Source organism: Arvicola amphibius, chromosome 8 (assembly GCF_903992535.2).
Source record: "Arvicola amphibius chromosome 8, mArvAmp1.2, whole genome shotgun sequence".
In the NCBI taxonomy this organism is placed as follows: Eukaryota; Metazoa; Chordata; class Mammalia; order Rodentia; family Cricetidae; genus Arvicola; species Arvicola amphibius.
Genome location: NC_052054.1, coordinates 29,537,935 through 29,559,801, shown reverse-complemented (window position 1 = coordinate 29,559,801; position 21,867 = coordinate 29,537,935). Strand labels below are relative to the sequence as shown.

At 41.7% G+C, this 21,867-nt stretch overlaps 1 protein-coding gene across 1 annotated transcript in view; it reads right to left on the bottom strand.

Annotated features, from left to right (window-relative positions):
- Ahi1 (Abelson helper integration site 1) overlaps nt 1-21,867 on the bottom strand; it is a 150,591-nt gene that overhangs the window by 5,242 nt on the left and 123,482 nt on the right. Inside the window, exons 21-22 of the mRNA XM_038339840.1 lie at nt 19,146-19,243; nt 5,220-5,278 (exon numbers count right to left, since the gene is read on the bottom strand). Coding sequence (XP_038195768.1) covers nt 5,220-5,278; nt 19,146-19,243 — 157 coding nt within the window. The remainder of the gene's footprint in view (nt 1-5,219; nt 5,279-19,145; nt 19,244-21,867) is intronic.

Sequence of the window (21,867 nt, the reverse complement as noted above, 5' to 3'; positions counted from 1 at the left end):
ACACCCCACTGCAGAAGGCCATGAAAAACTCAATGGTAATAGCAAAACATATACCATGGTTTGCACGGCACAAACTGTGTGGAAAAAAAGGAATATACAAACACGGAAAGAGAGAAATTGAGGAACTAGTATGTACAGTAAGTATGCACAGTAAAGGTGGGAATATCCTAAACAGCTTTAAAAAGATACAAGAATTTAAAAATCAAGGGATTACCAGGAATGATAAAGTATTTGTTCACAAAACTGCATGTATGTACATAATTCAAGTTCAAGGTCTGGCTCTCAGTGTGGCTGTATCTGGAGACAGGGAGGGTAAATAAGCTCAATATGGTTTATCCAGTTAGGACAATACCAGTGTCTTAAAAGGACATGCTTGCTTGTGAGATCATGCACACACTCTCTCCATATGTGTGCAGGCAGAGGTTTTGTGAGGCTATATTGAGAGGTAGCTGCATTCAAGTCAGGAGGAGAGGCCGTATTTAGAAGATGTGATGTACCCCTGAAGCTTAGTAACACTAGGTCTGGAGGGATAGCTCAGCAGGTAATGCACGTGCTACCAAGTCTGACAGCCTGAGTTTGATTCACAGAATCTACATGTAGAAGGAAAGAACTGACTCCTTCAAGTTATCCTCTGAATGCCACACACACACCATGGTATGAAGGGCCCTCCTCGAAATACATGTAGAAAAAAATTAACAGAAGTCTTTCAAGTATTAGAAAGGTAAAACATTATTTAAATAGATACTCATTTCACCAAAGAGATCATAAATATATGTGGACATGGACACACACACACACACACACACACACACACACTCATTCTTGACATCATAAGCCATTAGGGATAAGGATATACAAAGTCAAAGCATATGAGGTCCCTCTTGAATTGGTAGGGCTGGAATCACAGCCTGACTGTATCTTGTACTGGGGAGGAAGCACAACTCTCTTGCATATAGGTAAGCCTATAAACATGAGATGATACATGTATTAAAACAACTCTAGTCACCCAAATCTAGTTATTTACCCAATAAACACAAATGCAAATATCTATATGATGACTTACACACATACTGATATTTGTAGTGGCTCCAAATGAGACAACTCAAAGACATATAAACAGGTAATGAATAAACAAATTGTGGTCCTTGAAACTCTGGAAGGAGAGAGAGGTCACTGGTTGTCAAGGGATGGTAGTTACAGAAAGAAAGAAATGAAAGAATGTGAAAAGAATGAGAAATTCTTTGTGGTGATGGCTCATGAGTGTCTCTTTCTTAAAATCTGAAATGTATGTCATTTATTATATACCAAGTATATTTCGCTAAGTGTCACAAATACATCTGTATATATAAAACCAGACCTATAAAAGTACATGCATGCATATGTGTGTTTACTTGTATGGGTGTGTGCGTTGATGTGTATGTGTATGCTGGTGTGCAAGCACTTGTGGGTGCATGTGAAAGCCAAGGACAACCTTGGCGGTGTGCTGGCTAGTTTAATATCAATTGATAGAAGCTAACATCATCTAGGTGGAGGGAGCCTTAATTAAGAAAATGCCTCCATAAGATGGGGCTGTACACAAGGCTGTAGAGCATTTTCTTAATTAGTGATTGATGGGGAGCCCACTCCATTGTGTGTGGTGCCATCCCTGGGCTGCTGGTCCTGGCTTCAACAGGAAAGCAGGTTGAACAAGCCATGATGAGCAAGCCCCGTAAGCAGCACCCCTCCGAGGCCTCTGCATCAGTTCCAGCCTCCAGGTTCCTACCTTGTGTGAGTTCCTGTCCTGGCTTCCTTTGATGATGAACAGCGCTGTGGAAGTGTGAGCAAATATATACCCTTTCATTTTGGGGCATCAGGTTTTTGGGCATGGTGTTTCATCACAGCAACACTAACCCTCACTAGGGCAGGTATCATCCTCAGGAACACTGTCTGTCTTCCTTGAGACAGTCTTTCATTGACCTGGTGCACACTAATCAGGCTGGACCGGCTGGCCAGCACGCCCCAAGGATTTTCTCTCTCCACCTCAGCGGCATTGGGATTACAGACATGGGTTCCCATGTCTGTTGTTTTTTAACATGTGTTCTGGGCATGGAACTCATGCTTCTGAGGTAAGGACTTAGCTGACCGAGGGATGACCCAGCCCCAGTTCTGACCCTTTCACTAGCCCTTGCTACCGTACTTCCTCTAGGTATGGCCGAATCTCTTCTGATACTTTTAATATGATCTTAACTAGTCTCTCTGCCTTCATCCTCACCTATTAATGTGTATTCATTCTTACCTCACATGTCAGAGTGATGCTGTTCAAATTTGCTGTTCCCTCTATTTAATGGTACCCATGTTACTTAGCATAAAACATAATGTGTTACACGGTCTGATCACTGCTTACCCTCGTCTTTTCGAGTTCTCTCAACTGCTTTTCCCATTCCAGGATGGTGGCAATTTCCTCACTGTTCCTTTAGGATACCGAGTATGCTCATGCCTACAGTCCTGCCTCAAGGCCTTCTGCACCTGTCCCCGATGTACATGTTATTCAATTCCTTTTCTCCTTTACTCTTCTCTCTAAGATCTTTTCTCACAATTCAACTTAAAACTACAACAGACCCACTGTAGGGGCTCATGTGTAGAATTCCAGCTCTCGGGTGGATAAGATCAGGAGGATCACCCATGAGTTCAAGGCCAGCCTAGGATACAGAACAAGACTTGCAAGCAAAAATATTAACAGAACAAACAAAACTCAAAACTGCAACAATTACACCTCCCATTTCTATTTCCTCCCCTCCGCACACATGACATGAAGAATAAGCTCGGTAAGAAAGGCAATCGGAAAATGCTAAGAACAGCCCGTGTGGCTCACTTTGGTATCCAATAGATACGCAATGCTTGAGAAGGACAAGAAGGGCTGCAGGGAAACGAAAGGCAGCCGCTGTCTGTGTTCCTGGCTACAACTCATTAGCACTGTAAATTAGAGGATGAACAGAGCGACCTTCTCTGTACATACAGGACAAGCAGCTAGTCCACAGTTTTCACGTCACGAGAAAGTACATCTTCGCTGACCTGAGAAGCCTTGAGTACAGGCAATTCCCAAAGGCTTTAGGTAAACGAGCACTCGGACACATCTGAACTTCTTATGATTTTCTTTTTCTTTTTAATTTGCAGAAGGTTCCTAAGTTCTCTACATTCAACAGAAGTAGAGCTAGCTACCCTGACAATGTTTGGAACCCAAGTGTCTGTGACACTTCCTGCACTTATCTGGAGGATGCACAGTGTGTCTAGACATCACCTGAAAAGCCATCCAATGTGGGGGTATATGGAAGGTACTCTTTAGTTTCTACGTTTAATAAGCAATTCTAGTTTTTTAGGATGTTAATTCCTAGGCATCAGTGATTTTATTATTAACTACATTATTATGTAAGATTGCAGTCAACTGAGAAAGTGTTTGTCAGACAGAAACTAAAGGATGTGTATAGGTACCAAAAACCAGGTAGGGGCACGGAAAGAAGGGTAAACTGGAACTCCTAACTGCCACCTTCTAGATTTCTTTCCTCCACTGGCAGGAAGAAACTGGAGACTTATTCTTGGGGACACTGTGAGGATCAAATGTGATGATGTGGGCAATTGTGCTGACATCACGCATACACACACACATACACACACACACACACACACACCTATCATTAGCACTCATTTCTTAAAAATAAACAACAAAGTGTCACGTTTGGGCAGCAATAAATAACTGCTGAGAACAGCTACTTCTGATGAGAATGGGCTCCTTTTCTTTGTAGCTATTTTTGAAGCACACTTTCCCTAACACACCAGGCTTCCTTGTTCTTTCTCTAAAGTCTTTCTCCCCACCGTGGCAGTTTGTCTGTGGTGTCTCCTGAACCCCATGCCAGCTTAAATGATGGCCTGCCTGCCTCCTTCCTTCCTTCCTTCCTTCCTTCCTTCCTTCCTTCCTTCCTTCCTTCCTTCCTTCCTTCCTTCCTTCCTTCCTGTACCCTTCCTCATAGCTGCTGAGATCAGTGGGCTGCTCTAGAGCTTTCTTTCAAACTATAACACTTGTCCTTGACTTTGGGTCGAGAATTCTTAAATTCTTTTATTAATGAGACCGAGGACCCCAAGAAGAGACCCTCATTTCTCCTGTATCACTTGGCAATCACTAAGAGACCCCAGTGATTGCCAGTAACAGTATCTTCCCACGGAACCCAGCTGAGAAAGAGACAAGCCCGGTGATAAGGGCTGGAGACTGAAGTCTTAGTTTAATAGTGACGGCGACGCCCTATGACATTAGCACCTGGCTCTCCCTCCTGAATTTGTCAGCTCTTAAAACAGAGGGGATGTGGAAAGAATTGTAAGGTATCTTCTATATTATAACTCCATGGCTCTTTTAAAGTCTACTTAAAAATGCCACATCTCTCATCTACAGAACAGAATAATGTCTTGTAGCATATTGCATGGTTTTATCTGGCAATTCCTGTCATTTCAATCAGGACATAAATTATTCTTCAAATTTTGAAAGTATGTCAGACATCTTTTACTTAAAATAATATGTGTCTGAAGGAAGCCCATCAGGGATGTTCTGTGTGCACATGTGTTTAGGACACCAGAGGTGCCAGCAGACACTGTGCTGCTCATGGACACTGTACCCAGGCTTTGCTGTGACACAGAGCACATTCACCCTGATGACAGTCTGGGAACTGGATGCTTTCCCTTTATAGCTTCAGAGGAGATAGTTCATAATTTAGTTTTACCTAACCATTCTCTTGTATTCAGTTAATATTATTTCAAAACATCACTCAAAAAAGTAAATGAAAAATAAAAATGAGCATTCTGCTGTTTAGTGTGTTGCCATTTTATATAACATTATTTCTCTGGCTTCTAACACGTTCTTAAAGTCTTTTTTTTTTTCGAGACACATTTTCTCTGTAGCTTTGCAGCCTGTCCTGGAACTAGCTCTTGTAGACCAGGCTGGTCTCAAACTCACAGAGATCCACCTGCCTCTGCCTCCCGAGTGCTGGGATTAAAGGTGTGTGCCACCACTGCCTGGACACTCTTAAAGTCTTTTAAGAGTCTGCTATTTGAAATTTAACTTGTAGTGTGATCATTGTGCCATGAAGAGGGGATATGGACAGATGATCCTCAGGATGACGACAACGACAATAATAGCAGCAGCAGCAAAGCCCACCTGTCTCTCACTGGACATTATCCAAAGGAGAAGCACTTACTGGGCCATGGACTGGGAGCCTAGTCTGGAATCCGGGGACCTGTCCTTATTCAGGAACCGCTGTGAAGAGGGAGAGAAAACAAATAGTAAGTCAACAGAAAGAGAACAGTGCAGTCAGCATCCACACACTGAGGCCCCGTCAGCTTTCTCCATGAAAGCAGAACAAGAATGTCTACATCCGTATCGAACGTGGACGTCTAGCCCAGTAACACACTCACTACTATGGAAAATCACGAGCTAATCTACCACAGCTTAAATCTTTAAAACAAGGTTAGTTTTCAGATGCAGATACTGGAAAAAAAAAAACACCCAAACAAACAAAATTATCACCATCATCATCAACAACAAAACCCACAAAGAGGAGAGGCTGTTTGTTAGCCGCAGGTAACTTAACTGTGGCTGCTGCTTAAGCTCCACACATCTTTCATTGCTGCGTCTTTTCTTTCTAGTCTTGTCATTGTCTCCATATTTTTTATATTGAGGCTCAATTGAACTAAATTTGAACACTCTAAATCTTGTACAATTTTTTTCAGTAAATCTTACTTTATTAATGGTGCCCTTGAGAAAAAGGCTGAGTACACACTTTTAGAGGCACCAGCTTAAACTCCGAGTGCTTTACACTTCCTCTAGAATTTGAAGCACACCGAGGGAACGGTGTTTAATGTAACACAGTGCTTTATAAATCAACCCAGTGCTGCCATAACACAGACTGAGATAATTAGATGTTACAAAGAAGATCCATCTGAGATTGAAAATAAGACAATAACTTGCTGAATCGTGTACAAATGAAAGATACCTACACAATCATTCAGAAAACAAAACAAAGAACGGGAATGACAAAAAAGGACAGAGCTTTTCTTTGAACCCTGTTTGAGAACTCCTGCTTTTCCAGCCTCCCTTCCACTGCAGCTCACTTTGCCTCTCCACTTTTCCTCTTCATAACCAGAGTTTTGCAGGATGCTGCCTTGGCGAGCTTTAGCACCACGTATCTTTCAACGAGCATTACGTGCATATTAGAATATTATAAACATTTTAAGACAACTGCTTTTCCTGACTATGGTTATGTGTTTAGTATCAGTCAGCTTTAAATCAAACATTTAGGACAAGAATTAAAGAATGACGAGAGGGAGTGAAAGGTGGGTGCAGGGGAGTGACCCCAACAACTCAAGAACCAATAGCATATCTTGATTTTTCTCCACCGCTAAAATTGATGAGACCCAGTTAAAATATATTGAGAAAAAATATATAGCCACAGCCAATTTCAAATTCAAAGTCTAGTCCAGATTGCTGAAAATCCTACCTGCCACACATCCAATAGCACACACAACAAGCAACAAAAAGCAGCAAAGCCAAACTCAGGGAACATTAATTCTCACAGAACTTTCTCTACCTCTTTATGAGCATGTAAGTTCCAAACACATTGATCAAATTAAATGGAAGTTTTAAATTTTAAAAGTTCCTTACAAGGTCTAAGTATTATTTCAACTTCATAGACCAATGAAAGCTAGCATCTTATGAAATTTTTTTTGTATGTTTCTAAACCATGGTCAAGTGACTGGACTTAATGAGAGAACCAAATAGAGAGCTCTCATCATGAATTCTCACCAATCTGCACCTACTCTGGAGCCACTGAGAAATCAAGCCAAATCTCCCTGTTAAGCCAGTGCTGCTCTGTGTGGGTCTTAGTGTTGTTTATAACAGAGTATGCGCGTGTGAACGGAATGCTGGGATACCATCAGAAAATGTCGTCTGAAGTACACTGTAAGGAGTGTGACAGAAAGTAGTCAGAACGGCTGTGTGTGTGTGTCAGAGACAGAGAGACAGAGAGAGAGAGAGAGAGAGAGAGAGAGAGAGAGAGAGAGAGAGAATAAAACAAACAAACAATAAAAGATAAATTAGAGATTCAATGCTGTCCATGCTATGTTTCCCCTTGTGGTCTTACCACTGGTATACCTGATTCTCTTTTTATCTTATAAATCTTAAGTTAGAAGGGAGCCCATAGCGCAATGTTCTGACAATTTAATTTAAAGGACACTTACTTAATGAGGACGAATACTTTACTCTAAACCCCTTTACTCACTCATTCCTTGGTCTCAGCAGCAGCACGCCACATGGGTAGTGACTCATGGAGGCAGTAGGAGGGGAGAAGGAGTTTCTGTGAGCTGTTGTTTGTCTTTAAACAGAAAGCCCCCAAGGCTGGAATGCAATCAGCCCATAGATGCCCCCCACCATCAACAAGGCCAAGGAGCATGGCTGCCCTTCTTCCCTCCTTTCCACACACACCTCAGTTGTTTTGTGACTCCGTTTCCTCTTCATGGGCACCCTTGATTTGGAGAGGAGGATGAAGAGAGGAAGATGAGCAAAGCGAGAATGAGCAATGGGAGGACCAGAATCTAGAGACTCCTGCTTCCCAATCTTGAGGGTGATTTTCAATTTAGAATGCAATGAGGCTTAAATATGAAAGGAATGATAAATGGAGCGACTTAAAATGATACCACTGGTTATGTGGAGATTTACCAAGAAGTAAAAATCATACAAACAGCTTGAGGAAAGATAAAGGGGCCATGCAAACAACTCATCGGAATGGATGGGTCTAAAAACGTGAAGGATGGGCAGAAAATCATATGAATGTTCAATCAATGTATGTTGCAGCTGGCACAGCAGCATCAGATAGGTGGGGTTATGATACAGTGTAGCTTTATTTTACATGCTGTTATGCATCCACTGATACATTTACCTCTCCAAATGTTTCACGTCTATTTAGTGGGATTGATTCTTTTTTTTTCCTTTTAGAACATAGATACAAAAGAAGAAAGTTGCCAATGAGGGTTTGGTGGTTAAATTCTAGTCTTGGTTCTGTTTACAGTTAACTTTGTGTGGCCCTAGTAAGCCACTTAACCTCTCTTGGGATTTCTGTTAACTGGAAAAGGGAGAGGGGCTCAGAACCAAGGACAAGCTCTCATGGTACCACGCTCCTATTTCTGCAGATGAGGAAATGGAGGCCCAGAGTTATCCAGGCTATAGAAGCAGCTGAAGGCTTACATCAAGCTTTCTAAAGTTGAGTTAAGAGGAAGACTTTGTAATTCTCAGTACAACTTTGTTCGAAGTCTCAAGTGCAAACAGGTAGAAGTATAGTCCTCTGGGTTAACACCTAGGTTTGTACAGCTTGGCACACTCTGCCACTGGTAGAGAGCCCAGTGCTTTAACACACAGGTCACAGCCCTGTAACTAAATGTAGGGCTGTGTCACACACCTTCCTCCAGCAGCCTTGGTACTCAACCCACAGCTTGGACACTTGGCACTGTGGTTGCCATTATGCCACATAGTGCCAGCAAAGGCTGCCTGAACACACTAGGATCTGAAATGACTGTGTTATGGATGTCAGTGTCTTTATTATACATACAGTTTTCTGCACTTATAGGACCAAAACAACTACATATATGGAATGAAAAGAAACAAACACAGCCTTGTCTTGGTGTCATTCTTTAGCATGTGACAAATTAACCTGTCTGTGGATTGTTGAGTTAAAATGTTGGACTTTAAAAGTTGCTGCTTGAGTTCCACAAAAAATTTATTAAATGAAGTTTGTTTAGGAGTAGGATAGACTTTCTAACTGTGTCTGAAATGGCTTTAATGGTTCTTCTGACATATTATATGAAGTACTTATGCAATGCTCTAATGCGAGAGGATATATCCTAAAAGAGAGGTACTTGCTCAGGTCTCCTTTAGCTATCAACTATCACACTTTCTCACTAGCAAAATCAGAATGTCTAACAGGTATGCAGGGGTCAAGATTGAAGCCAACATCCATACAATGAGCTCTCACTCTGCATCCATCAAATAGACACAGGGACATGGAACTCTACCAGGCCAGGAATGTGAAGGGCTCTAACCCCCTCTTCTCTATGCTTTTCTCTAAAACAAAACAAAACAAAATGAACAAAAACACAAAAACAAAAGGCAGGGGATCTTTAAAATACTTCTTCTGTCTGTGGACTTGAATCAAAGCTTGTAAACCACAACAGAGACAAGGGAGGTAACCTGGGCTAACTTGTCTCACAGATGCACTCAAACACACTCTGGTCTTTGTCTCTTGGTTTTCTAACACTGTAACAAGGCCACAGGCACTGCAGAGAGAAATTTAGATGTCTTTCTCCTTTCTGCTTTGGCCAGAATTAAATAAATTAATTTTCCTTTTCCAATTTCTGCTTGCTGATTTCTTTGGAGTACAGGGAAACTGAGGCAGTGAGTTTATGGGCCTAAGTACTCTGAACCCTGAACACAGACAACCCTTTCCACTCTTATCACAGATTTTAGACTGAAGAGTTGTTAGTAACATGTTACAAGTTAGGGTATAAAATAATGCTTTCTATCAGTGGTTTAATAGGCTGATCGATGCAAAATTTAATAGCATCACTGGGATGTATGGTAGGGCCTTGGTAGAGGAAGGAGGTCACTGGGGACACTCCCTGGAAGGGTTGTCCTGCTTTTAGCTCTTTTCTCGTTCCCTCTTTGATTCCATGGCTGCCGAGAACCGAGTGGCTCTTATCCCTCATGGTTTCTCTGCAAGAATGCTTTACTTCACCACAGGCCTGAAAACCATGGACCCAGCAGACTGCTGGTGAACCCTCGGAAACTGTGAGCCAGGATAAACGCTCATGCGTTTAAACAGTTTCTTGGAGGAATGTTGACACATCAACAGAGCCGAACCCACTGGAGGAATGCTGACACATCAACAGAGCTGAACCCACGGTGAGTCTGGGGGGGGGGGGATGTTCAAGCACCTCTCATCTTTATGTTTCTTTTCTTCTGGTGATGGTGTTGGGGAGCAAACCCAGAGCCTCAAACTAAGCAAATGCTTTCCTACTGAGCTACATTCCTAGACAAAGAACACACCTTTGAAATAGACATTTGATCACATCACCTCTCTGCTTTCCGCACTTTGATGGCTCCCGACCACACTTGAATAAACTCCAACTCCCTAATGTGTCATAGGAAAGATTCCAAGATTCTTTTATTTATTTGGGGTCAGTCTTATCTCTTATCTTTAGCTCTTACCATGATGCTGCATTAGGTCACCTTAGGTTCTTCACAGGCTGTTTCTAATGTCCCACAGGTATTCCCCTCATGATAACTTCCAGTTCCAACAAATGACCCCAGAGTTTCCCATCACGATCCTTCACTGCTTATGTCTAATTCTGTGACCCTCTGACTAATGCCACTTTCCTTCTTTAGGCTGCAATGCAGGAACTAGTTCTGATTCAGCGGCCATCACTACCCACACTCCATTTTACCAAGCTTTTTTCAAGTGTTAAGCAAACAAGGAAGATGCCGAAGCAAGTGAAGCAGTGAGCATGGGATCCCCAGGTGAGGGCTGAGCACCAAAAAAAATGAAAGCAGAAAATGATCCCAGCTTGAGGAGGGGTTTTCTATACAAGGAAGTGCAGATCTCTCAAAACAGATGAAGAATCAGGGTGCAATTACAGAAATATAGAGAAAATCAGGATGGAAACATGAGGGATTCATGTTAGACAGCAACTCCTGTGAAAGGCAAGAGCCCACGCTGACTGGGGGCACAGCAGTCGCACCTTGAGGGGCATGGGCACTATTTTCTTTGACAATGTGTGGGGAGTGTGGCAGTGTGTCAAGGTGAACGAACAGAAAGATGACAAGACAGTGTGCCCACTGCGGCAGGTAGTCACGGTTAACAAGAGGGTGATTTTTTTTTGAAAAAAGTGACAAATAAACATAGAACACACATGACAGAAATGGACAAGGGCTTTACTCTAGGTGTGGAGACCGATGAGACAGATTACAGGTCCTAAGTGCTGCTCATGCATTGGGCATCAAACTGCTGAATAACAGGCTTTTATGAATTGACTTCCTGTGGCCCAAGTGGTCTGGACTGCGAAGAACAGAAATGGACTGTGGGTAAGCAAGAAGGTAGAAAACATCAGAGAAGACCTCTATTTAAAAAAAAAGTGTGCCAACTAACGAATAGGATGTGCAAGTGTGCATGCACTTGTGAGGATGTGTGTGTGTCACAGAGTGTGAAGGTTACATGACAAGCGGCAGGAGTCAGTTCCTTCCTTGGACTATGTGGATGGCAGAGATTGAGCTCAGGTAGTCAGGCTTGAGAGAAATTACCTTTACCAGCTGAGCCATCTTGCCCAGCTGACACCTACCCCCCCCCCCTTTTACAACTCCTGCAAACAAAAGAGCTATTTGGGTCTCTACTTCCTCTTTTGAGCAAGAATTTTCTAATCTCCCATCATGAGGGAGTAATTCTTCCCAAATCAGGTCATATGGACTATAAGGAAATTCTCTGCACTAAGATACAGTAGCCTGTAGGTGGTGGCTGCTGAGACACACCCACCGTGATAGGGAAAAGACAAGGGTGAAACAGAAAAGGCTCACTCTGTGCTGAAGTGCTCAAGTCAAAGAGTGCTTAAAGCAAATTCGCTCCAATATGTTGAGAAAGACGTTTTATTTCATGGTTCATTTGAATTAAAAAAAAGGACCCTTGAATAAGAAAGGATCCATTCCTTTTTATGTTCCTAAAAAGAAACCACTATTGATCACATGACTGTGATTGTTAAGTAATAACTAGAACATCAGCATATAGTTAATTTTCCATGGTTTTTGCAAAGACTAGCTAGCATCAATTCCTCAAACACAGGAAACAAGCAGTATCAACAGGTATCTACATCTGATTAAGAGACATTTTATAAAGCCAGGTCTAGTGGCTTATGAGATAGGAGGGTTGTTTGGTTCAAAGCCAGAGAGCAAAACTCTCCCCCCCACACAATATTTAAACACCACCACAAATTCTCAACCCTTGACAATGCACAACACATTCCTAAACAATGCATTATCATCCTGGAATGCCAGTCATGCTCAGGATGAGCATCTTGTACGTAGGAAGGCTGCCAAAGTGAGCAGAGCAGAGCAGAGCGAGGGTGTCAGAGAGCTCCCGGGAAAGGTCACGCTGCTTGTCAAGGCAGAGGCAGTGTGGCTGATCATAATCAGTCCTGCCACTATCTAAAGGACATTTCGGACAGAATGACTGGTGGGGCGTTCATCTTTCACATTTCAGATCTCTAACAGATTTTCAGAGAAATGTTATTGATGTCTAGATTACCCTGAAGACACCAGCACGAAGAACATACTGTGTTACTCTGTTAAAGAACCCTGTTAAAGAGTCTTAACAGAGAGTCCTGGGCCACATGAACGCTGACAACAGCGCAGTAGAGTGTCATAGTTTAGACATTCCTATAGCCATCATTCAAGACTTCTTACCTCAGAGAGATCATTAAATTTTACACAAGCAAACAGTCCTTGCCCATGATACATTCTGAAAAGAATTGGGATAAATCCCCTAAAAATACCTATTTGTGTGTCTTTAAAAAAAACACCAGAACTTTCACTGAAAATCTATTATTAGTCTATAAATTGAGCTTTTGATGGAAGATGGGCATAATAAAATGGAATGTGATAAAGGCTAAGTTTAGGCGCAAATTAGGAGAGAGCTGCTAAATGGGAAAACAATTCATACGTATTTTAAAAAATACAAATTTAATTAGTGGAATTAAGAAGACATCTGGAATATTTTCTAAACCTACTTCTAGGGTCAAATTGCTGAGGGACTGTCCCAACGACTCTATTTCAGAGCTTGTGGCAATATTCTAGACCCTACGCTAGGCTAGATAATCTAAAAGCAAGCGGCAGTACATGGGGCCTCATCCTGTACCCAATGTTTTCACGAGATGCTAACAGGAACCACTAGTGTGAAATGTGTGTGTGTGTGTGTGTGTGTGTGTGTGTGTGTATGTGCACATTGGGAGACAAATTATGATGGAATTATTATCTGAAGCTTTGGGGTTCTCTGTTCTTACTTTGGACTAGACAACAACAATAACAACAACAACAAACACAATAGAAAAGGCAGATGCTACTGAATATAACTAGACAGTCAACTTTGGCTTAGGAATTTGTTGTTTTGAATTAAACCAACTTGCTCTTACTGACTCTACATGCCAGGGAAATACTGAAAATAATTAAAACACATTCTTTTTACATGAAGATGAGCTATGATATATAGTTTTAGAACTACCTTTGGAAAATAAAAATAATGGGTAGTATTTGTCTAGTGGATTTTTACAGATAATAACCAAAGCAGCACCATGACTGTGCTGTGTTTCCAGAAGGCATCTAGCATTCCTGTGTATACGTTTTACTAAATCTGGCAGCAATTGAAATTAGATGTTGAAACTATATATGAGACACACACACATATATATGCATATATATTATACCTGTGTCAATGATGAGCTACTTATAGAAGATAAATTATGCTTCTCAATTTTAAGTAATTTTTTAAAAAATTTCAAAAAGAAAAGGAAACTGAGAGTTTATCAAAAAATAACAACAACACCCACAGCATTTTAGGAATTAAGAATATTCTGGGTGTTTTTAGTAATTAAAATGATCTAAAATACAATTTTTCTGTGTCAATAAAAATTGTTCAAGATGTACTAGTAAGAGTAAAAAGAACTTTAAGTATAATCCCAATTAATTAAAATAAATCAACGTGAATGAAGTCATCCTGCTCACATGAAGAGATCTTAGAAGGCCATGAAAAGCTTAGAATCAACAGGATTATTAGTGCACAGGACTTATTTTTAACCCTATACTATTTTTTATTCACTAAATTTTATAAAATACGAGGATGCATTACTTTTATAGTAAAACTAATTAAAACTGTTTAAAACACAAATGAAAAAATAAGACCAATTGTTAGAACGGCTTTTTTCTATTAGATGCGAACTGGCAGCACATCTTGGTAGAGAAGTCCTGATGAGGCTGGAAGACACATCCATCTCCACACAGGCTACCAATGCTGCTGCCAGCCTCCCCACTTCAGTGTGTCAGGATTTGCACATGGAGCCACACAGCAGGTGTGTCCACTGGGAAGACCTTGGAGGAAATGGCAGCTGCCATGCCACTGAAAGGAGTAATTTTACTTTTTATTGAATAGTTTGAACAGAGTCAATTTAAAAAGGACAGTTGAGGTTTCTTTCCTTAAAGTATGGAGAATAAAACTGAGCACTGGAACATGCCTGTAGTCCCAGCCACTTGGGAGACTGAGGTGGGAGAACCCTTGAACCCAGCAGTTCATGGTCAGTCTCAGCAACAGAGTGAGACCCCCATCTCAAAAACAGAAACAAAACCCCAAACTAAAATAAACAGAACATGATTCTTACAAGTTCCATGAGAAGAAGGCACAATGAAACAAACATAAAACAGGCATGTAAAAAACCACAGTGACACAAAACCTGGCTGTGGGCGTTAATGACTGTCTCTTATAACAAGATGGCCGAGAACAGAGGACATGGTTTGAGACCATGGAGGCCACACCCCTTATTAGTAGTGTCATCTGAAGAGTATCTCTCTACTTTATTGATCTCAATTTGTTCATCTGTACAATGAAGTAGCTGAGGTAGAATCATAGCTTCACTCCTGGCACAGCTCCATAATGCTATGTACTCAGACCTCCCACAAATCCTAGTCACTTTTCATGCTCTTTATAAAGCTTATCTTCTATATGATAATAAGAAAAGGCTTGCATTCAAAATTAAATCTCTGATGCATTCTTATGGTATGTTTATAAGACAGAATCTTGATCAAATCAACCATACTTATTTTGATAAAGAATTAATTAAAAAATACAATAAACTAGGTGCTAGGGATGCTTAGGTTCACATTTATCAAGGTTGACTGTCAGATTCAATGACTCAGTATGCAAGGCGTTTTAGTGCCTGGGCAACATCATGTTTATCGGGGACTTCTTTTTACATTAGCACAGATCATTTCTCTCTCTCCAGGAATCATCACACCGTCTAATACACATTCAACAACAAATTCCCTGGAAGATATCTGTTGGTCTGTCCGTCTATCTATAGGAACACATGCACGTTCCTAATTTTTTAAAGTACTGGAGACTGAACCAGTATCTTGTATTGCTAGGCAAGTACTCTAACACTGAATTACACCCACTGCTCTCTGTAGGATTCTAGTCTAACACATGGATTCATATAGACAGATCAAATTATATTCTCCCAGTAAATAAATTCATTCACCTTAACTTTAAACCCTGATCCAAGCTCCATCTTTTCTGTGGGAATGTCCTATTTCCTGGCCCACATGGCTTCCCTACTCTGTGTGACACTTGCTTTATGCGTTAATACTGATAACCATTCTTGTGCATGCTAGGCAAGTGTTCTACAACTCTGCTACATCCTCGGCGTAACTACTTCATTTTAAAAGCTATTTTAATTTGCATGTTGTACGTTTCCTTGAGATCTATTAGAACTAAGGTTTGGTCCTTAAAGGCTAGGCTTGCCATCTGAAGAACTGGCATGCTGGGAGATGGATGTAAGGGTGTGTCTGCAGCATGGAGATCCAAACTGGACAGAACTGCAGTCTGAACTAATACCATGACATAGTGAGTCCATCTAAGGAGAAGAAGGATACAGGCAGTGAGAGGTCTCTGGAGTAAGTGGTCCCTTAGGAACACTGGCACATCAGGAAGAGCAAGGCCAAGACCAATTTCACATGAGTAGTTACATATAGAAAACTCCTAGTTTCTCCTGTGGCTAACAGAATCAACGGAGAGGAAGACACTTAGAGTCAGGAGTACATAGCCTTAATGATCAGCATGGTGCAAACTGGGGATACCGGGATTGCTTGATCTTTTATTGCATTTCATACTAAACCAAAAGCCTTGTTATTGCCCCCATGCTAATGTTATATTTCCATTGCACTGATTTATCTAGGTTGTAAAAATATGGAATTGCTGAGTTGGTGACATGTAGCTTTTCAAAATTCCCATGATGAATTTCTAAGCCTCACAATGACAGCTTTTGGAGATAATGATAGAATCTTCACAGTGGAATTTGTGCTTTTACAAAACAAGACATAAGAGAGATTCTTCTCTATCTATCCTGTGAGGTTGCAATGGAGCTGAAAACCAAAGTCCGCCCTCAACAGATACCAGATCTACTAGTACCTTAACCTTGGATTTGCTAGTCTCTCCAGTCTCCAAACTGTGAAAATTATTCATCGTATAAGCCATTATAAATTACTGCATATTTGTTATAACAGCCCCTACAAAGACAAGCATCTGCCTAATTTCTCAAATCTGGTGTTCATTAGTAGAAAGGAGAGCTTCCTGTAACCTAGTGGCAAACCTGGCTAAGTCTACCAACCTTTTCCTGCTTCTCTGTCTTCTCCAATCTGATGAAACATGCAGGAAATCTCTCACTCTTTATTTCTAGACTTTACCCAAGTTATCCCTCCTCTCTGGCCCCTGCATTTGAAAGGGATGCTGTTCTAAGCTCGACTCTCTTGCCATATTTTGTTAGTCGATTCTCTGTTGAGTTGTAGAAGGGTAAGCGATGACCTCTAAATCCTGCAGAGATGCCAGTAGCCCCTAACCCGCTCCTTGTAGTTGAAATAACAACAAAAATCTCTAGACATTGCCAAATGTCTCCTGGGAGGAAAAATCCCCACAGCTGAGAAGCTCCGGTCTACCCAGGACTTATCTAGCATTTTGTTCTTCTGTAATGAAACAAACTCCTACACCTTCCAGAATTCATCATGTCCTGCTTTTGACTCCACAGCATATCAGTTTGTATCTCTTCAATACTTGAAAAATAACTGGCTATCTTGTCTCCTCCAACAACTCCTCACCCTCTCGCCCTCACTTCTCTGAAATAAAACTTTTGAGAATGGCTTCCACTTGCTTCTCACTTTGATTCCAGCACAAATCTATCAAGGTCCTGTTGACTACCAAATGCTCAGATAATCCAACCGCTTGTCTGGCAGGTGTGTCCAACCTGCAGCCTGTATCCCACAAGTTCAAGGACAGCTAGGAGGGTGGTCTAACACAAGATTACCTAAAATAAACTTATTAAAATATCATTTAAACTTATTTAAATATCAGAAACTTGTAAGTGCATGTGTGTGTTTGTGTTCTTTTTCTTTTTGTAACTCAAATACATGGTTTTCAAGCAGGGACTTTGTAGACAGCAAAGTAGCATCATAATGTCAAACAGTTGGGCATGCCTAAATATATTCTTTGCTTCACCCTTAGATTCCAGGGCATGTCTTTTTCTTTTCTTTCCTTTTTTTCTGTTTTCCAATCTACTCTTTTTTTTTTTTTTTAACTCCCTTAACATCAGTGTCAACTGGGCTCTGCCTTTGGCTTCCCTCTCTGACTCTGCAGACCTTATCAGGGCCACTGTCTTTACCACAAACCCTACTTTCCAGCAGGGAGGCTGACTACACTAATTCCTCTTCATTTGGTTTTGGAGCTCTACTTTCTCTCAAATCCCAGTCCTGCACTTCTGAGCGCCTGTGGCTATTTGTACCTGGGATCTCTGAAGACATGAGTAGCAAACTGAAATATCTAAAACTGAGCTAACCAGCTCTCCATGGTCACCTTGTCTCACCACACTCTTTCCAAAGCTTCCTAGCTCAGTAATTTTGTAGTACTGTCACCTATTCAGCTATGAATAACCCAGCGACTTCAGAGTGACCTTAGGTTCCCGGCCACTAAACAGCTGAATAATGAAAAGCCAGGCAATCACAGCCTCTGCCTACCTCTCATTCCCTGGCTCAGTCTTGTATTTTCCTTCTATGTATCCCTAATGAGTTTCCTCATGCTAGGTTTTATTACCTCTATTTTAACCACTAGTGGTAGTGCTATAATTAAAATCATTTTATGTAATTTCCTGGGGTACCTCCCCCAGGGGAGCCCTTGTTTGGAGAATGGCAGAGTGCACTAGGTTGCTTGTGGCCCAGTGCCTCCATTTCTCCTCAACTTTCCCCCTTTAAACCTACATTCTTCAGACACAATCATGACATTCTATACCTTATCCAAGTCCTCCCTCTTCGGGAGTGCTTTGTCCTAAGTTCATGTAACATTTCTTTTAAATCCCTGAAGCTTCAGGCTGTACATTTTTCCTTAGGGAACTATGTCTGGGCCTTCCCAGAACAGAATGGAACGCTTTCTTCCCATGTGTTCCCAATGAAACATGCATATTATCTCCATCCTAGTTCCAAGAGTCTGTTGAAAGTACCGGCTCATAGGTGGCTTGCCACCTGTCCATCAAAACCGTTAGGACACGTGCCTTGTCCACTTATACCAGCTTCAACTGGAGTTACCACAATGCTCGGCATGGAAGAACTAAGTATCTATGTGTTGAAAGTCTGACCCAGAATAGGTTCAAATGTTTAAACCACAAGATACATATACTGGTGTGTGTGTGTGTGTGTGTGTGTGTGTGTGTGTGTGTGTGTGTGTGTGTGTGTTCAAGAGCTAATGTCATAAATGGAACAGGTCTAATGAGCCATATGCATAAGAAATACTATTCCTACCAGAAAGATACTGCTCTTTCTGACAGCACAGACCTTAAACGGCAATGGCATGTCTCTGGCTGATAACAGCTGAAAGTGCCTTCAATTACTAGCAAGTGAAAGGAGCAGTCTTCGAGGGCTGGGGTGTCTTTTATTCTGTGGACTCCTGTGAGCCCTGGCGACAGTGTACGCCTTCTAGGTGAGGCTGATGCGGTGTTAGGGTGACGCTGGACACGCAAGCGCAGAGTGGAGTGCAGCGTGCCTAAAGCCACGGGCTCCGCTTCCGGGCTGGGGGCCAGAACTCTATCCTCTCTGAGCCTCCTCAGTTTCCTTATCTGGAAAATGGCTGCAACATTTACTTCATATACTTCTCATTGGTGCCCAAATCAAAAGAAGTAACAATGTAAACAATGGTAGATCATAAGCATGAAAAATAAAGGAATATTTCATACAGATTGAAAAAAATCAAAGCATCATATATGTAACACATATTTTTGACAATACGTACCTTTTGAGAAGCTGAAGGTTTTTCTGTCTTAGTTTTCCCCTTGGGAGTTAAAGGAGGAGATCTCTCCTTTACCTCTGGAGGTGATTCTCGATACAGTGCTGGAATTTAAACAGGAAGTCATGGAATTAGATCCAGGAGCACTGTTCCACCAGAGAACAAACTATGAAGGAGGGCAGATATTTAAATGTAAAGAAACTGCTATTCAACGCTCGGTTGTAGCAGCAGGTGATGCAGGATATGCTCGCTAAGGTAGTCTGCAGTCTGACCCATTAGTTGCAGGTAAGAAAGCTTTACTCATGAAGATCTAGACTGCAGACGGTATCGATTCAATTACTATGTAGTCACATAGATGCTTATTTCATTTTTTTCTCAGTACAGTTACCAGGAACCTGCTGTATGCAAGGTTACTGCCAGGTTGCCACACAGTCTCTGCTCTCCAGGAGCTCCTGGCTGCCTGGAGGCAGCCATGCCCACAAAGTCAGCATCATTTGAAAGGCGGCTAACGCCAAAGACAAAGTGATATGGGGGATGGAAAATCCTAACGGAGGAAGTGGAAGGGGTGCCAAGCTCTGAAGAGCAGGCAGAACTGTGCGCTGAAGGATAATTTGGAAACAAAGAACGAATAAACACAGATTTAGGATGGTATTATCCTAAGATTTAAATTTAAAAGCCCTTTAATCTAAGATTATAATCTACATAGTCTACTGAGTCTACATGAAGTATATGTATGTAAAAAATCACATGGGAATCTTAAAGTACTAAAGTGAAAATCTATTTTAATTAAGAGTAATTCAAAATTGAGAAATTCCAAAGATGCATTTAATTGAACTTGCACAGTTAAGATTATGAGCTTATAGTTGGATGTGAGTATGGGTTGGGGTTACCTCTAGGTTTTTTTTTTTATATCTTGAGAAAAGGGTGTCAGATGTGACTAGGAGGAACTGATGGTGTTGTCTTTTCAGTGGCTCAGACACAGAATCACTCCTTTACAGTGGAATGCTATCTCCTCTTATTGTGCTGTTCTCCTAAACGCCCCTCTTCTCAGCTGAACAGTGGGTAGAGATTCTGTTCATATATAAATGCACATTTGCTTTGCAGAATGTGGCTTCAGATAAAGATCAAGGACGATCCCTCCCACTAGTTTTAGAATGGGATATGTTGCTGAGAGTCATTTTCCCTGCGAATGCTAAAGTTGGCAGTTGAGTTTTTGATAAATTCAGGAAACAAATAGGATAAAGGGAAAAGAACCCGCTGAAGGGTGAGATTCAGCTCTTATATCTCAGGTATTCTGATTGTTCTCCTACTCTCACCTACACAAGGCTCTCACAAGAAACGGCAACTAAAGGAAGCATTAATTATCCTAAAGCACAGCAAGAAATGACGACAACCGCAGGACGGTCATGAGTGGAGGTGAGGCATCAATTCTGACAAAGCCATCAAGCATCATTGCAGGTGCTCACTACATAAGGAAAGTAAAGTTTGTTAGGTTTTAACTCCCAGCAGACCATCTATCCGTAGCTTGTCAAGAGAGGCGAGCCTAAGGCTTCTTTCTGCAGAACACGTTGTGGGAGACACATGATCTCTTTATACTGCCAAGTAAAAACAGTATCTGCAGATGTTTTCACTGGCATCTGACAGGAACAGGCTGATTCCTGGTTACAGTCACAGACATACTACTGTGCTTCGAGACAGCCCTGCCACTGCCACTAACCTTAGCTGTGACCCTGTTCCAGAGCTTGCCCAGGAAAGAGTTGGGGGAGTGGGGATGTTTATGGCAGTCAGCAAGTCAGAGTGTGGGGCATGTGGGAGAGGACTTTAACACTGTCTTAACTCTACCTGGGAGTCACTGTGCCCTCCAACAACTTCCTTCCATTCTCCCTTAAGCTTTCTCCATTCTGCATTTTCTTTAGGCCATGCACTGCGTCTCCAGGAGACTTTAAAAGTTGTCAGTCATTCCTTAGAGAAGGACATTAAAAGAAGTCCCTTCATCTAGCACAGTAATCCAGTATGACCTTCTTCCTCCTTTTCAGTTTTAAAACTATCCTTTGCTCTCACAATCCGAACTTGAAGGGGAATTAGTACTAGTGCTTCTGTTCACTCCTAGTTTGCTTTAACGGGTTTCAAAGATTAGCACGAAAATAGAAATTAGGAATAAATAATTCTTTGTAGAAACAAAAGAGAATAAATATTCCTAATGGTGTTGCCTATTTCACTTTAACTCAGAACTGCATGAGTGTCTGTGTAGGAGAACTCAACTGCTGGGCATGGGCTCCAAGGTGGCTTTCCTGACAACAGTGCTGGGCTTTCCCTAGCAGGCCAGCAGGCCAGCTGCTGTTAGAACATTCTTCTGAAGAAGTCCTGCGGCCTGCTCCTCCGGGGACAGTTCACCACGCTCTCAGGCTCTCTGTGGCAGCTCCCTTTTCACCTTGCAAAGCCTCACAGCAAAACTACAGATCTTAAAAGGCCTCATCAGGGATCTTCTCCTGTTCACTCTTCTTTTCACTAAAGGCTGCTTAGTGAGCTTGCGAATGAGCCAGCCCCGTCACTCATGGTTCAGAAGGCCGGAGCTGAGGTATACAAACAGGAAGAGCGAGAGCTGAGGGATTTGAGATTCTTCAGATGCTAGTCAACTGAGGAGTCACTGTGGCGAGCGAGGAGCTGACAGAACTGTGTGCAGCAGCTGGTAGGGCAGAAGGAGCTACAGGAAGCAGTTGCTGGAGGG